A 17,758-nucleotide genomic window follows, 5' to 3' on the forward strand; every position below is an offset into this window, starting at 1 on the left:
TCAGTTATAACTTCGTTATAACTAAGATATCTTTAGTTATAACGAAGGTAACTAAAGATATCTCAGTAGAATTTAATATCTTAGTACAGGGGTGGCAAACCATTATGCACCAACGTGCCATTTTTTCTAAAAAAATTGTTTAATGAGGTCATAGACACGCCGTCAAATAATTTTGATTTCGTGATTATTGGGAAAATAATAATACAAAATAATGTCAACTCAAAACTTTTTATTTTTATATTAGGTTGTAAGATGTTAGCTTAAGCAGGACTGTTAATTTTTTTGCTAGTCAATTGTTAGATTGTTTTTTTATGGTTATTAATTAATTTTTTTCTAGGCATTAATTGTTAATTCTTTTGTTAATAATTGTTTTTTTTTTGTTTTTTTTATGCATCTTAATTTAATTTTTAATATGCTTCATAGTGAACTTCATGATCGGTGGTGTGCCCAAAATATAGCGTCGCGTGCCATAAATAACCACGCGTGCCATTGGTTCGCCCTCCCTGTTTTAGCAGATATTAAATTCTACTAAATAGATATTTAGTAGAATTTAATATCTATTGAGACAGATTGAGAATAATCAAATACTTTAATAGATTATTCTCAATCAGACATTCTCATTTTTGACTAATCGGCTAATTTGAGTTATGTTTCGCAATTCTTGACATTCACTACATCACAAAATCATGCACTTTTTGTTGAAACTTGAACTCTTAAATATTTGACGAAACTGCTAATTAATTAGTGTTTACCACTGATAGTGGAATGGTACGGAAGCTTATCGCTTTTGACGAAATCCGTACCCTCAAACAATTAAACACAGTATTTTCTGCAAATTGACAGAATGTCTGGTCAACTCTTTTTCCAGGAAACGGTTTACTTAAGAAGGCATACAATTTTATGAATTTTTCTTTCACATACAGTAGGCAACAGCTATTATTGCGTTTTTGTAATAAAAATTCTCAGAGAGGAATGGTAATTTTTTCAATTATCAGGCATTTTTTTAATTATATATTTAAAAAGATACCTTTGTCCTGTAAAGACGAAATATGGGCTGGTGATTTAAATATGTTGTGATGTATATGCCAAAGTAATTAATGAAGTTTGCATATATTTTACGATGAATGGAAAATTAAAATGTGGGAACAACGTTAACTTTCATGCTTTTTTTTTTTACTCATAATCTGTCATATAATAAACTTTTCTGTGTCATTTGTATTGAAAATAATTCATAATTAAGATGAATTTTTATTGAATTACAATTATTTTTAATTTGTATAAATTAAAATAAAATTAAAAAAAGTTTAAATTCAACAATAATTTTTTTATTTTAATTTAATAAATTAGAAAATATTAGTTTCAAAATAAATTCAAATGAAATCTAATGATTTTATTTTAATTACTTTAAAACGAAATTTATTTCAAATTTGGTTTAGCATTAAATTTAATTCGATTTCATATTTAGTTATATTTTAAACTTATTTTTATCTTGTATTCAATTTAAATTTTAATTTAATGCCAAAACATTTTTTACGAAAGCATGGCTTTTTTTCTTAAAGAAATTATATTTGTGCTCGATTGTATTCAGAAAAAAGAACTACATTACTTACTTCATATTTTGGCTGAGATATGTGTTTTGTCAACTTGAATGTGCGGAAAGAAACACTAACAGTAATAAGATCGTTCCTGAAAAAAATAATGAATTATATTGAAGAATTAATATTTCTTTAATTTATTGTAAATTCAGTTTGCCAAAGTAAGATCTAAGATATCGATTTTACAAATTTGTCACAATCGATATTAAAATAAGCTTAAAATTTTTTCTCCTGACAAATGCTTTTTTCTTAAATTTACATTAATAAAAAACTTTGCACAATGACTACAAAACTAACTTAGTTATTATCGATGAATGTTTGTTAATATATTTTGAAATAAATTTGAATATGCTGCAAAATGAATTAATAATTTATTCAATACTAGGAGGCTAAGTCCCCTGATCGCTGCCGCTTACCAACCTTAATGCAATAATTGTTTTTTCTTGGCAGAAAACAGTTTTTTGTACTAAAGATAAAACAAATATTCTAAAAGGAATTCTGTTTGCTTACTCTTGTGCCTCCACCACCCACGTCCAAATATCTATTAGTACTATATATATTTAGAACAATCGGTGAACAGAAGTAATTTTTTTAAGTAATCATTTTTTAAAATAACATTGTATTGTTCAAACAAATTCGATGAGTTCACAGCCGAAATTTAATATTTTCGCTTACCAGACGAGCGGATATATTTACTATTTTCCTTGCCTCACACTGTGAATGAAGCTGATCCTTCAGTTCTAAATCATTTAACACATCTTTTTAACCGTAATTTATAACAGTATGTTAATGTTATTTGCACAGAAATAAGAATTGTGAAACAGTTAATAAGACTAGACCACCTTTCTAAATAACTTTGTCTTAAGATGTAGAGAAGAGTTATATTATAATAACTATAATAATAATAATAAAACAATTCTCTCAGTTTTAAACTCTTGAATTGAAAGCGCAGTATAGGAAAATAACTTAAGGATACAAAAATATTTACAGAAATAGGATATTTATGAAATAGGTCATATTTATAGATATTTATAAAATAGGGATATTATAAATATCCATTCTATTTCATACTTTCTCCGATTATTTGATGGTCTGAAACTGTTTTGTTAGCAAAGAAGTTCGTTTTTTCTGTTTTTGACCAGAACCAAAATGGATTAAAACCATTAATGATTAGGGTAAAGGTAAAAGTAACTATCTACTACTTTTAATGGATAATGTTTGAATAAAATAAAAAACAATTGTTGATTTTTTAATTTCATTATTTAAATGTACTGTTTACAGTCAAATGTGAGTAAATAATTCGTAATGTCTTTAATAATTTGTAATGTGTTTGCTTTTAAAGAAATAGCTATAAATAACTATAGTTCATAATTCTCATGATTAGAGCAAATGAATTACATATACTGTACGAAATATCCATTTTTTTCGGACTTTCTCCGTTTTTTTTTATGATTTAAAACTTTTTTGTTGACAAAATGTTTTTCTTTCTTTTTTTCATCCTATATAATGGATTAAAACCATTGATTAAAATTCTGATTTTACCATGGAGGTCTTGATTTCTGTACGATAACTTTAAATTCTTATACACGTTCTTATTTTTTAGCAATTACTGTATGGTTTCGAACATCCTATAAAAATCACAGCAGAAAGCTGTTTCATAAACAGCTTTCTACAGCTGCTATAATTTCTCGAAATTGGTTTATTTAGTACATTATTCCTTTGAGTTTTTCATTTGTGTCACCACTTTTTTTTTGTAATTATTTATTAACTTACCTGCAAAATAATCCAGTCGGACACTGTAAGTAAGAAATTGAAGCACATATTAGTTTTACTCACAAAGTAAACTTATAAAATTTACTGAGAAAAAATAATTTTTAATTTGAAACATAAGACAATATAATATAAGGCATTATATAGTATAATGTTATATAATATGAAGCAACATAATATTATCTATATTATATAACATAATATTATTTTATAATAAGCCAACAAAAATGCAATCAACTAATGACTAATGTTGGTTAAGATTTTGTATTGTGGAACCCAATAATCTCGGAGTGATCTGTATTCTGAAGCAGATTGTACAGAAAAAAAATTATGCATAAAACACAGAAATACTTTAAAGTAGCGCCATTTTCACATACATATCCTAAAAGGGATAGTAATGAAAAATGGCATCAAAACCCTTTCAAAAATTTCATGTATTTATTTGAGGTTATTTTGCGGTGTCAAGGTTGATTAAAGATTTGATTTCAAAAACAACCTTAAAAGAACAACATGTTAAGGTGTATAATCAAGGTGTATGAAGTTGCTTTATTCCCATTTGAGGCTACTTTGAGAATGTTTTAAATCTACTTTGGAGCAACCAACTATTTTTTCAATTATTTTTTCTACACTTCAAGTGAAGAATTATATTTGAGGTGTGGCTCAAAATCTCAACTAAAAAAAATTGCTGATTTATATATATATAAGAATGATAATATGAGGTGTAAATGAGGTTCATCAATGGGGTTATTTTTGATGCTAAACATAACATCGTTTTTTTACCTCAGATGCATTTTTTTTGCATCTGACAATCTCAAAATAACCTCAAAAACACCTTTTTTTTCTAAGGGGAGCTTCCTAAGCTAGAATGACCCCAATGTTTTTCAATTATAATTATTATTTCTTAATACATTTTTCGATGGTGATTCATAATTGTTACAATGTTAAGTTTTGTTAACGCTAGAAAAACTGTACATTACTGCATGAATAGAAAGATTGATAGGGCCAAATTGGTCCTTCCCAGATTGTGTGGGTCAATTAGCCACCCAAAATCTTAAAATATAACCATAATTAATTTAATAAAAACGTATTATAGACCTGGTAATTATTGGCATTCTATGATGTTTTATTCGATTTGGTAAATGAAATCATTTGATTAAACAGAACAGCGGCTGTTTAAATTTTAAGTGTATTCTTTAATTTTGTAGATTACTGATTTTCTTTCTTTTCTATAAATAATAGTTATAGATATGTTGAAATGAACTTGTTTTTTTAATGAATTTGGGATATCTTATTTATAGCAAAGGGTACCTAATACCCAAAACTACCTTGGGTTAACAGATACCTGCCAAATACCTATTGGGCTTATCAAACCCCTACCCCTCATTCTAGGCATAAGATTCTATAATATATACGTTGCTATAAGGATAACTTATGAATTTTCAAATAGACGCTTAAACTAGATTAAATTATAAAGAGTCAGAAACGCTCAACACTTTCAGTAAATCCTTTTATGAGTTTTTAATTAATAAAATTCAAGAGGGACTAATTTGGCCCCACCCGTCTGTCTAGCGTTAAGGATTTCAGATGCTCATTTTCCCCATTCCTGTGAATTTAAAATGCTCCACACATTCCAACAATTTTATTAATTTGGTTTCTTATTGTGTTAATAAGGAAAAGAAAACATAGTCTACAAATCCGTTAGAAGTTTTAATTCCTAAATGCTTTCCCGAATGTTAAGAGAATATTCGCTTAAAGTTCTCTTAAAACCTGTCTTCTCTTAAATGTTTTATTCCAATTACTGTGAAATGGAGTCATCAATAAAATTATTTTCAAATTGTCTAGAATAGTTTTATTTAATTTAGTATTAACTTTCGTTAATTTTCAATGCGATCAATAACTGGAACAAACCAATAAAAATTTAGAATTTAGTTTCAAGTTATATCCAGTCTTTGAAAATATGCAAGTGAAATTTTAATCTGAAATTGATACAGTGCAATAAAAAATGTATTTACAGTATAAAATATGCATATTAAATATATTTACCAGGCGAACTGAGAATTCTATTTCATCATATGTAACTTCATACGTCTGCTCACTTAACAATCAGCATGTTAAAACAAAAACAAGTAAATAAAAGTTAATTTTACATAGGAAACTAACATGTAACTCAATATTAAGGGAGGATTCAATCAGTCAAGAGAGCAGTCCATAATTTCGACTGCTTTCCAAATCATCTCTGTGTTTTATGGAATTATCTTTGGATAAATATAAATAAAAAATATAGCGTGCAAAAATTTTTCAATTCACTTAAAATATTCACTAGATATGGCAAAATTCTCAAAAAGGAACATTACCAATAAGGAATCCAAACTTTGGACCGCTCTCACAAAACTATTGGAACTATATTTTCCAATTTACATCCAACCCTTATATTTCAAAGGTCAGAAATCCGAATTTGCCAAAAAAGGGAAGTTTATTCAGAGAAAGAACGTTTCTGTGTATGATCTTGTAACTTAAATTATCGTCTGCATTAACTATCAGAATAATTGAGATCACCCTCTCGAACGTTTAAGGTTGAATCATAGAATGTGAAGATCTGATCATAAGATCAAAAGGTATTTAGGGTTACCCATTTTTTTGCACTATATATAACCCCTAAGACCAAAATTGAATTATTTTGCTAAATTTATTTTAATAGTTAGCTTTTCTGATTTATTTACTCAAACAGTAATTTTAAAAATTAGAAATTGCTATTATTATATGATTATCCAAAAATTGGATGCTTCTTTTTATGACAGGGTGTTGCTTTCACATTTATTTCAGATACTGGTACTTCTGGAAAAAGATAACGTAATATTTCGCGAAATAAAATAATTGAGGTGTAAACCCTTTAAAAATAATTTCAAAATAAACCTTTATCGATTATATCAAAAAGTGTGAAATTTGTTAATTTTTTGTTAAAGAAAAATTGAAAAATACACTGAATCTTTATATGTTTTTCCAATAATAAGTATTTTTTTCTAATTTTGAAGAAGAACCTTTATATTTTTATTTTAAAATAGATTGATACCATTCAAGTACACTTTAAGAAATTGGAATAAGCACTAGGATTACGTTCATAGTATATAGAAATTAACATTTTTGGAAAAAGATTGCCAAAAGTATTAGATTGCAATTTAAAGGAGTGCTCAAAAAGTTTTTGAAAACGCTTTCAAACATTTTAAACACTTTTAAAAAAAAATTAAAAATGCTTATAAATGTTGCAATAAAAATTGAATGATGTGACTATCTCTTGAAAAACCTCCACTTAAAGAAATAACGTCCTTTGAATCAACATTTATTAAAACAACATTCATTTTATAACTCACCGGCATGCTGGTTTGCATTTCCTGATACAATCTTTAATTATTTCATAAGTTGAAGTGTGTCTTCCAACAACTGTTCAAAATAAGAAAACACAATAATCGAAATCTTATTTATACTGCTTTTAGAACAATAATGTTAAATTATTTATTTAAGTAGTTGTCTGTTATTATAACTTTCAATTTTTTGCAGGTTAATAAATATTTATTAATTTTCAAGACTGGAACTAATGAAAAGGGGACGAGAAAAAAAAACAGTTGCCCTAGGACAAATGCAGAGTTTCTTTTACCCTAAGAAACTGAGCCGTCTGAAACTGAGGATCCGTCTGAAATCCGTCTGAAACTGAGGATAGTTTACGTGAGCACTGTGAACAGTGCAAACTGGGTGCGGAAATCGTATCGTCCAGCCATCGGTAGGATTCGAACCCGGTTCACCTCATTGGAAGGCGAACGCTCTATCCCCTGAGCCACCACGACTCTCATCAGACTCTTTGCTCGAAATACCGCTTTGAAATGTCTGTGACTGATTCCTTTACGTCAACATCTGACACGAATAAACACCTACTAGATGAGAGAAGACCTCAACACGGATCAGTTTAGCATTACGATGTAATAAATATAAACTGCACCGAGGGGAAACGCGGTAAAATAAGAAAAATATCACAATGTACTGGATGCGGAATGTAGGTTGGAAGGGTGGTCCTAAATATTTCACAATGTTCTAACAACTAAATAATCGGATTTTTCGTTTATGTTGGCCCATGCACAGAGCGTCTCTCTTTAAAGAGATGGCTGCTTTTATTTCTTTTTCAATGGTCAGTAAATGTAGAAGACGCAAATTACAGGTCTTGGCCGTAGATTGAATAATACGACATTTCCTGCTTCAACCTTTTCAGTTTTTCCTCAACTACATTTTATTTTATTTTATTACCATCGTTGGACAGCCGACCCATTTTTAGGTTTGCGACTACTAATGTTCAACTCCGTAGCTTTGTAATCTTGAACCCAATCCAGCAGACGAGAGAACTCCTGGATCAAGTATTGGAAGAAATCTGCCTTCGTGAAGGACGTTTTAAAGGAACTAATCTGCATTAGCGTTACATAGAGCGGGAAACCAAAAAAGACCTAACACTGTCAACCTGATGGCAAAGGGACTCTAACCCATGATCTGTCTACCACTGCTGACAGTTTCCGTCAGTAGTGTGGTTGGTCAAGCAATTCGTATCGATCAGCCATCGCTGGAATCGAATCCGGGTGAACTCATTGGGTGGCGAGGTATAAGACGGGACTAAATGGTCAATGAGAATATTTTTGTATAAATAACTTCATATGTAATTTATTCACATTGGTTCACCTTAATTTGACATTTTATTTCATAAAAATGATGTTAACCTAATGAAAATATCAGTAATTTCCTTTAAGTATTTGAAATATTATGCAGCCGTATATTCTTAAGTCAATAACTCCTTTAGAAAATTATAATAAACCATAGCAAAATAACTTGACGATAAAATTCTTAAAAAACAAAATAAATAATATTTTTTTTATTTTAAAATGAAATGCTTTTTTCTTCATATAATTAACCATTTTTTTATCTGTTTCTCGAAAACATATGTACAGCGCGCAAAATAAAAAAATGGATCATCCAGATTAACTTTTGATCTAATAATCGGATCTTCACGTTCTAGGATTCATTCTTGATGGTTTGGAGAGATGATCTCAAATATGCTAATGAAATGGAACAAACAATAACTTAAGTTAAGAAATCAGACACAAAAACGTACTTCCTCTGAATAAACATATAATTTTTCAATGGATTTGGATTTTTAATTCCCAAAATAAAAGGATTAGCTGCAATTTGGGAAATATGTTCAATATTCGCATATTTGAGATCATCTCTTCGAACCATGAAGAATGAGTTCTAGAATTTGAAGATCCGATCATTAGATCAAAAGTTATTCAGGGTGGTTAGTTTGTTCCGGGGCACTGTACAACTTTCTTGACAATTATGATAAACCTGCTGCCATAGAAAAATACTTTTTTGCTTCAAAAATGAATATAAATAGTTGCTTATTTAATTAATTAATAATAATACTTTTAAAATACGATTATGGTGTGAAATATTTATAAGTCTTAACTTACTTTTGCCACATAGTATCTCCATGTGAGGAGCATACCATATATGTTCATCAATACATGCACGTGATTTCAGCTTTTCCAATTTACAATACTCGATGCAAGCCTAGATAAAAAAATTTATGTTTTTATTTAAGCCAAGAGCAAATAAGTGTAAAAGTTTTTCACGTTTTTTTTTCAAGTTTATATATCTTTTTTTTTTTGGTGGAAGCATTAATTTTGCTTTCTGTTCTAAAAAAGTATATAAACCTATAATAATAAAGTGAACACTGTGCTTCTCTTATATCTTCAAATTCCCCCAGTTGTTCATCCTGAAATTTGAACCTTTAAGGGCATTCGGCCTTCGATCTTAAAAATCGTCCAAAAATTTCAAATAATTTGTTTGAAAGAGACATTTCAAAAAATGAAATTTTCTCTTTAGTCGTAATTAGCCACTGATATAAACGAAACTTAAGGTAAATGTTTTATCATATATTTTAATGATAACTTCAGTTATATTTGCTTGTTGATAACTCTTATTACAGGGTAGCCACAATCTGTTAAAATTCAATTAGTGCTAATTTTTTTAGGTATTTCTATCTATAAATTGTTTATATCTACAATAAAGAGATTACAGCGTGATACTTTCTACTTCATTCTGTATTAAATTCATTAAAAAAAAAATTTCTCAACATTTGAAAGATTTTAAAAACGTCTTATAAATGTTTGTAAGATGTATCACTCAAAATATTTATGTGTCTTTAAAAATGGATATATCTAATGATAAAGAGTTATAATTTTTTGTCGTGCTGCATATTTGAGAAGGAAAAAAAAATACAGAGATATTTTTTTAACAGTAAAAATTATTTATGCAATTCAAATTTCATTCATTCTACTAAATATGCAATGCATTATTTTATTAAAAACTACATTCGATTCAAAAATATACAAATTGTAAGCAAAAGCCGTCATGTTTCAAGCTCTCGAAAGTAGGCACCCATTTTTATGACTTGACAGAAGTGAGAGAGAAGAAACAAATGTGATTTGAAATCTAAAAAGAAAATTTTCCAACTTAAAGTTGCCAATCAAAAATGGAAAAATAACGATAGGAAACAAACTTGTTGTTGTTGTTAATTTACGTCGCACTAGAGCTGCACAATGGGCTATTGGCGACGGTCTGAGAAACATCCCGGAGGATGATCCGAAGACATGCCATCACAATTTTGATCCTCTGCGGAGGGGATGGCACCCCCGCTTCGGTAGTCCGACGACCTGCGCGCGAAGTCGAGCAATTTACGGTAGCACAGTTTAATGAGGACCCATGCCGCACCCCCTGGGTCCCTACGCAGACTGATCCAAGTGGTCACCCACACGCACACTGACCGTAGCCAGTAATGCTTGACTTCGGTGATCTGCTGAGAACTGTGTCTTAACGATCAGTCCACTTCGGGACCGGAAACAAACTAGAAAAACCTCAGTAGCCAAGAGAGAAAATATATGAAAAACAGAACATGGCAATCACAGTGGTCGAGCAGGGTAAATAAGGGAAACATGCATACTATGTATTACTTCCATTATCATTCTTCTCTCTTCTTCAATTGTTGCACGTAAATTTCGAAATTGAGCAAATGACATTTTTTTCTATAATTGAAAGTAATTTGTTGTAAATATTTTTTATTCGTAGAATTTGTTTAGTCTAATATAAAGAATTTGCAGAGAAATAGTTTTCTTTTCATGGTTCATTGAAAAAAATACAAACGTTTTCCAAACGATTTGAATGCTTCAAAAACATTCAAATATTTATTCTAATTGTGGTTGTAAAAAAGATCTAAAGATCACACCGTGAATGACTCAGATCAAGAGAATGTCGACTTTCACCAGTGAATGTCAACAATCACATAGTTGCTTTGAATGTCTGAAATATTTGTTACATCCTATTCGAAATTAATTTATTCCTTGATATTAATATATTTATTCGATACTTTAATATCTGCTGGTGATAGATTAGGAGAAATATCAGTGTTCGGAGTACCAGTTAATTGCATACTGGGCAGTGGAACTTGACCTTAAAAAACATTGATGTAGGGCATACCGGGCAAATGTATACCGGGCATTGGCATTGAACCTTAAAACTTCAGAGTCGACAATATCGGACAAATGACACTTAATTAGACCTAGCATATATTTCTTGGGCATTTACCAAAATGTGATTGTGAACTTTCACTGGTGGAAATCAACAATCACCAATTTCAGCCATTTAGAGTAGTAGATAAATATTACGCACAATTTAGGTAGAAAAATATTATTTCTAGAAATTTGCAAACTCGTTTTGCATGTTAAAAATGTTAAAATTAGTCATTTAAGGAATAATTGCATGTTTGCTCCTTTTTTCCCATTTAGTTTGTGATGCTTTATAATAGTGTAAATGAATTTTTTAATTTATCCTCGAATTTACCAAACTATTGATATGCAATTGTCAATAACCAATTATAAAAACTATATTGTTTTTTTATTTTTGTGACCGGCAGCTCATATTGTTTACTGCGCGTAAAAAAATCAGACTGCTTTGACCTTAAACAATTTTTAAAGGAGTTGAATTCTTCTAACTGTTATCCAAAATAAGCTGATACTGTTAATAAAATGATATTTTCTAATTATACAAAAAGGAAATATGAAGCGTAAGAATCTTATCATACCCTTTCGTTTAACGGTCCCGTGCCATTGTTTTCATTCCAAAGACTTAAATAATCTGTACAGTTTGTACTATATGGATAAGGAAGTCTGATGTCTTCTCTCTAAAAAAGTTTGATCATATTTGTATGCATTTTCTTTTTGCTTTTGAAAATGAATGCAAAATAAAAGCAAATAGTTATGAAGCAAATATTTTTCAATTATAAATGTTTATGAATATATTTTTCACTGGATTAATCATTTATTTTTACCATTCAGAAGCTACTTTTTATTGATAATATACATTTATTAATAATATTTAATTAATAATAATTTAAAATTGTCGAATAAATAAAAACAATATGATTTTTACTTCAACAAACATAGTATCGAAACAATATCTATCCTCCTTTATGAAAATCGTTTCTGAATCATTTCTGACTACCAGGGTAAAAAGTATTATTGGAATTTTAGTTGTAATTCATGTTTTAATAGGTATAAATTATACAAATAAAGGCATTTATCCCAGCGATGGCAGATCTTATCTTATTTTATAACCATTGTTGAATAGCCGACCCTAGATTTTGGATTTACGACTACTAATGTTCAACTCCAAAGCGTAGCAATATTGAACGCAATCCAGAAGACAAGGAAACTTTTGGATCAAGTATTGGGAGAAATTTTGCCTTCGTGGCGAACTTTTTTGATAGTACCAACCAGCATTTGTGTTACATGGAGAGGTAAAACCATGAAAAATCCCATGGTTAGCCTGTTGGCAAAGGTCTAACCCACGATCCGTCTACCCCTAAGGATATTTTATGTCAGCACTGTAGACGGTGCAAGCCGGATGAGGAACTCGTATCAACCAGAAATCACTGGGATTCGAACCCGGTTCACCTCATAGGAATTCGAACGCTATATTCCCTGAGCCGTCATGGCTCAGCGATGGCTGGTGGATATGAAATCCGCAGCAGGCTCGCACAGACCACAATACTGACGTAAAATGTCCTCAGTGTAGGCGGATCATGGGTTAGAGTCCACTTGCCGTCAGGCTAAACGTGGGAGATTATCGTGATTCTCCTCTTCGTGTAAAGCAAGTAAGCAAAAGTTAGTTCCATCAAAAAGTCCTCAATGAATGCAAATTTCTGCCATTACTTGATCTGGGAGTTCCATTGTCTTCTAGATTGAGTTCAAAATTGCTACGGATATGAACTTTGTTAGTGCAAACCCGAAATCGACTCTTCTGTTCCAAAAAAGTAATTAAATAAAATACGGTATTTATAGGTACCAAATAAATTTTAGATAGCTACTGTGATAATAAATTTTCTTTCGGCAAAAGGGAAAGCGACGGAAATTTTTTCTTAATGGTGGTAAATGTTGACTATCATGATTTTACTTCATGCAAAAATTAGTAACTTTAAATTTTATTTTTATTTAGTGATATGGGAAAGTCAAATTTTTCTTATTCTAATAAAATAAAGGCCACAAATGATAATAAAAAGAAAATCGTAATCATTATTGTAATCATTATCAATTATGTTAGTGCATTTCAGTTTAGTAGATCGAAAAGAGTCGGAATCATTTTAGCATTATTTATTATGACCATGCATTATTTTAGCATTTTTATGATTTAGCATTATTTATTATGTGTCGTTAAATACCGATTACACAGATTATTTAATTTCTTCTCCGTGTGAACAGCGGGTATCTAGTTAGCATAAGATAAAACAAAAGGTGCAAATACTAAATGACGTAAAAATATCAATATCTAAAGTGAGAGAAGTACCAAAATATGCACTTTCAGATTATAACGATTCATAATAGAGGTGAGATTAGAAAAAAAACCGGTTATTAACGGATGAATCTAAGAGAAGCTTTTAGTTACCATTTTCCACACTTTTAGTTTTATCCTTTTGAAGCAGAATTTTCACACTTTTGTTAATTATTTTGAACCGATTTTAGTCCAAGCAAGTGCAAAATATTGAACATTTTAATAGGTTATGATTATGAAATGCAGCATGAAACGCCGGAGTCTTTTTCTGAAAGTAAAATCTTTCAAACGCGTCTCACTTCCAAACAATAACTTTTCAAATTTGCACTTACTTCCAAATATTTAGATCTCATGAAAAAAGCTAATCATCATTGAAATTTTTTTAATTAACAAAATCAATTATTGATTAATGCTCAAATATGAGTGAAAACCAATTACTTTTTTTTAGATTTTATAATTTAGAATAGATATAATTCTGATAACCTAATATATTTTTTAATAGCAATGACACTGTGTTTTATAGTGAAAAAATATAGAAACATGTTTTTACTTGTAAATAGAGTGTCAGAAAAAATGTAAAAGGAACACAAGGGTCTAAGGTTCAACCGTTAAATTTACCTACTACATGTAGTTAGCCTAAATAGTTATTGCTGATTATGGCGGCTATTTACTACGTGGCGATCATACTACGTGGCTAACTACAGCTAATTATGGCTATTTATCACGTTGCTCATTATGGCGGCTATTTACTACGTGGCGATCATACTACGTAGCTAACTGCAGCTAATTATGGCTATTTACTACGTTGCTCATTATGGCGGCTATTTACTACGTGGCGATCTTACTACGTAGCTAACTGCAGCTAATTATGGCTATTTACTACGTTGCTCATTATGGCGGCTATTATTATAGGACATAGATAATTGATGTGATTTAATATGCATATGTTGCTGTATGTATAATATATATACAGTAAGAATTTTAATATAAAATGCAATGTATTGCCTCTTATAAAAATGTATATGAAGGGACTTGATCGAGAAGCACCTTGATGCATTTTCCATATTGCTTTAACAAAACGATTTATATTATATTTTAATATAGTTCACTTTATTGTTTAAATATGTAAACAGGTGCATGATACAACGCAATTTACAGATTAGCCGGCTGTCACACAAAAATTCTCTCGTTTTTCGAAGGTAGGAGAATCTTCGAGGTCTGCTCCAAATATCAAACTGAGCATACTTCTCCCGAACACATCCTGGACTGTTTGGGACTTTCCAGAGAGGACACATACTCATCTCTCCTTCTGGTCCTTGAATTTTTTAGAGTCAATGGTCTGATGGACCTTGTCTGACATTTGGAGGATAAGTCACAGCAACAACAGATGCATACATTAATTACAAGATAATAGTTTTGAGGGTAGCATTCAAATAATTGTAGTAAAAGTAAATAATACTTGCATGTTGAAATGAAAATCTGAAGAACAAATACTTGCCATGGAGACATATATCTTATAGAAATATCCCGCCTTAAGGGCAATTCCTTCCTTATATGGGTTAACAAGATGCCGGCGATTATGAATCACTGCATATATTAGGACTTCATCTGTGGGATAAAAGTATTCTTCCGAGAAAGTACTAAGGTCTATTCTGTAGTCTAAAATTATATAAAATAAGGTATTCGATAGAGTTAGAAGAAATTTTCTTAAAGACGCCTTAATTAAAATTTTAATTGCATTTTTGGTAATCAGGAGGTCTACAATTATCGATCATAATGTATTTGACAAATTTCGAAAATTTTTATTTCAAATATTAATATAAAATGTAAAAAAAAAAAACTAGTTTATTTGTTTTATAATGTGTAAAAAAATGTAAAACTTGCAATAAAAATTTATATTATTTTATTTTTGTTGTTTAATCGGCCATTGTTAGGTAAAATTAAGGCACTTTTTTGCATATATGTTAAACACTGTAAAGAAATTTCTATCCCCCAAAACAAAAACTCCTTTGAAGATTGTCAACTACGTTTTGGAGTAAATCAAGTGCTTATGCTGAGTTAGGGTTGGAAATAAATGGAGTAAAAGCGAAAGTAAAGTATTTTCAGAAAGAATAAATTACAGTAATTTTAAATTTATAGTAAACTCAATTTTAGAAATGTTTGTCAAAAATCATAATTTAGCTCTAGGTAAATTTTAAAAATTTATAAAATGTTTTTTTTTTAAATAAGAGTAAATTTTTCATGTCACGCTAGCAGTTCTACAAAAAATTGCCGAGCATTCATATCGAACTAGCTTACTTCCTAGATCAATAGTATGGCTACCTGAGTTTGAAGTGAAATGTTTAAAAAGTATAATATATGGAAATATGATATGGTTTTATAACATGTGATAAAATTAGGTAAATGTGCTAAAATCTGGTAATTTTATTATGTCACCGTAGAGAAAGGCATTAAAATCATTTATTTGTTTGAAATTACTTTGAAGTCTTGTATTTTTATTAAATGTGTGTTAACAAGAGCTACAATTTCGATGACCTGGATTTAGGGTAGACCGCTGCCATGCAAATGGAAACCATTACCACATGAATGGTTTAAATGCCGTAAATTTTGGTTTCATTACCAGAACTAGGAACTTTTTTTTACCAGAAATTTTTTTTAAACTTACAGTTCAATAATTTGACGGGAAATCTTTTCTCCGTAGAGTCTCAAAACATTCTCTTTGTAACGTTTCTTGTGACTTTTGACACTGTTTAAGATGTTTTTTTTTCATTCTTGAAAAATCTATTAGAATTTTTTTCTGTAAAGTTGAAAAAAATAATACTTGCCGAACGTGTTTGTATAAACAACATCAGGTGAAAATGGGTCATTTATTTGGGACTCAATAGTGTAGCAAAATGTGGGATTCCGCCTCTTCGAAACCATGGGAAACCGTCGAACTCTAAAAAAAACAGAGTTTCAGTTTAGTTAATAATTTTTAAAAAGTTCAAAAATTATAAGTTTATAAACCCTTTATTTGTCTAAAAAAAGACTTGCCGATTCATAACTTTATATATTGAACTTTGTATATTTGAAAAATTTTAGCATAAATTATTATGCATGCTTTTCAGTTTCTTATAGTGTTAGTAAATGCCTATGAACAGATTAGTTACCTTTTCTATAGTGCGAAGAATGATTGTTTAGTTAGCATAATATAAAACAAAAGGTGTGAATACTAAATAACGTGTAAATATCAATATCTAAAGTGAGAGAAATACCAAAATATACACTTTCCGAATATAATGATTCATATAATAGAGGTGAGATTAGAAAAAAACCCGGTTATAACAGATGAATCTGAGAGAAGCTTATAGTTATCATTTTCCACACTTTTAGTTTTATCCTTTTGAAGCAGAATTTTTATTAAACATACTTTTCTTTTTTGTCATCATTTATTTAGTTCAAATACATTTGAACTTTCGCTGATTCGCTTCTCTATTTTCATTCATGACTTCTCTCAACTGTTTCTTACTCATTCATTCAATCATAACTTCTCTCAACTGTTTCTTACTCATTCATTCAATCATGACTTCTCTCAACTGTTTCATACTCATTCATTCAGTCATGACTTCTCTCTACTGTTTTATACTCATTTATTCAGTCATGACTTCTCTCAACTGTTTCATACTCATTCATTCAGTCATGACTTTTCTCTAGTGCTTTATACTCATTTATTCTTTAACTCGTTATATATCTAGAATTATTATAAGATATAACCTTGAATATGGGATAAAATGTGAATGATCGTTCTACGAATAGAAGTTTTAGTAAAAAGCAGTTTAATGATCAGTTTAATTTAATTTAATTATTTCAGCAGTTTAATGAGGTTCGTTGAATATGAGATGACAAGTCAATATAAAATAATGATATATTTTATCGTTGACACAGATGAGACAACGGTAACCCTTTTATATAATTTTCTGACTCCCTAATAAGTAGCAAAAATATTTTTTAGTGTTTTTAATTATAAAAACAGTTTAATGATTGCTAAAAAATCTGTTAGATAATCGGAATTATATTTGTACTAAAATATAAAATCTAAAAAAGTTGTTTGAATTTTTATTCATTCATATTCAAAAATTTATGAATAAACGATTTTGTAACTAAAGAAATTTCAGTGATGAATAACTGTTTTTCTTGAATCTAAATAACTGCAAATTATAAAAAAAAAAATTCTAGAAGTCAGTAGTGCTTGGAGGAATGTTTTTAACGCAGAAAAATACACTGGTATTTCATACTATTGTTTTTCATTACCATAAATTATTAAAATACTAAAAAATAATATATTTTTACGCATTTTGACCTAATTTAATACAAAATAATGAAAAAATATATTTAATAAAAATTTTGTTTCAAACGTTTTAATAAACAAGTTGTATAAAAAAAAAATCATGAACGACCATTTCGTCTACAAATCCCCAAAGTTGTTGAAAAATCCT

The 17,758-nt window shown here is 29.5% G+C and overlaps 1 protein-coding gene across 1 annotated transcript in view; it reads right to left on the reverse strand.

The window, feature by feature from the left end:
• Positions 1-17,758, reverse strand: part of LOC122272409 (uncharacterized) — a 29,945-nt gene that overhangs the window by 526 nt on the left and 11,661 nt on the right. Inside the window, exons 4-11 of the mRNA XM_087162625.1 lie at positions 16,109-16,221; positions 14,743-14,942; positions 11,539-11,637; positions 8,870-8,969; positions 6,734-6,803; positions 5,409-5,460; positions 3,369-3,391; positions 1,611-1,686 (exon numbers count right to left, since the gene is read on the reverse strand). Coding sequence (XP_087018751.1) covers positions 1,611-1,686; positions 3,369-3,391; positions 5,409-5,460; positions 6,734-6,803; positions 8,870-8,969; positions 11,539-11,637; positions 14,743-14,942; positions 16,109-16,221 — 733 coding nt within the window. The remainder of the gene's footprint in view (positions 1-1,610; positions 1,687-3,368; positions 3,392-5,408; positions 5,461-6,733; positions 6,804-8,869; positions 8,970-11,538; positions 11,638-14,742; positions 14,943-16,108; positions 16,222-17,758) is intronic.

The sequence above is a fragment of the Parasteatoda tepidariorum genome, chromosome 5 (assembly GCF_982258835.1).
Source record: "Parasteatoda tepidariorum strain Cologne lab strain chromosome 5, Ptep-v5.0, whole genome shotgun sequence".
Classification (NCBI taxonomy): Eukaryota; Metazoa; Arthropoda; class Arachnida; order Araneae; family Theridiidae; genus Parasteatoda; species Parasteatoda tepidariorum.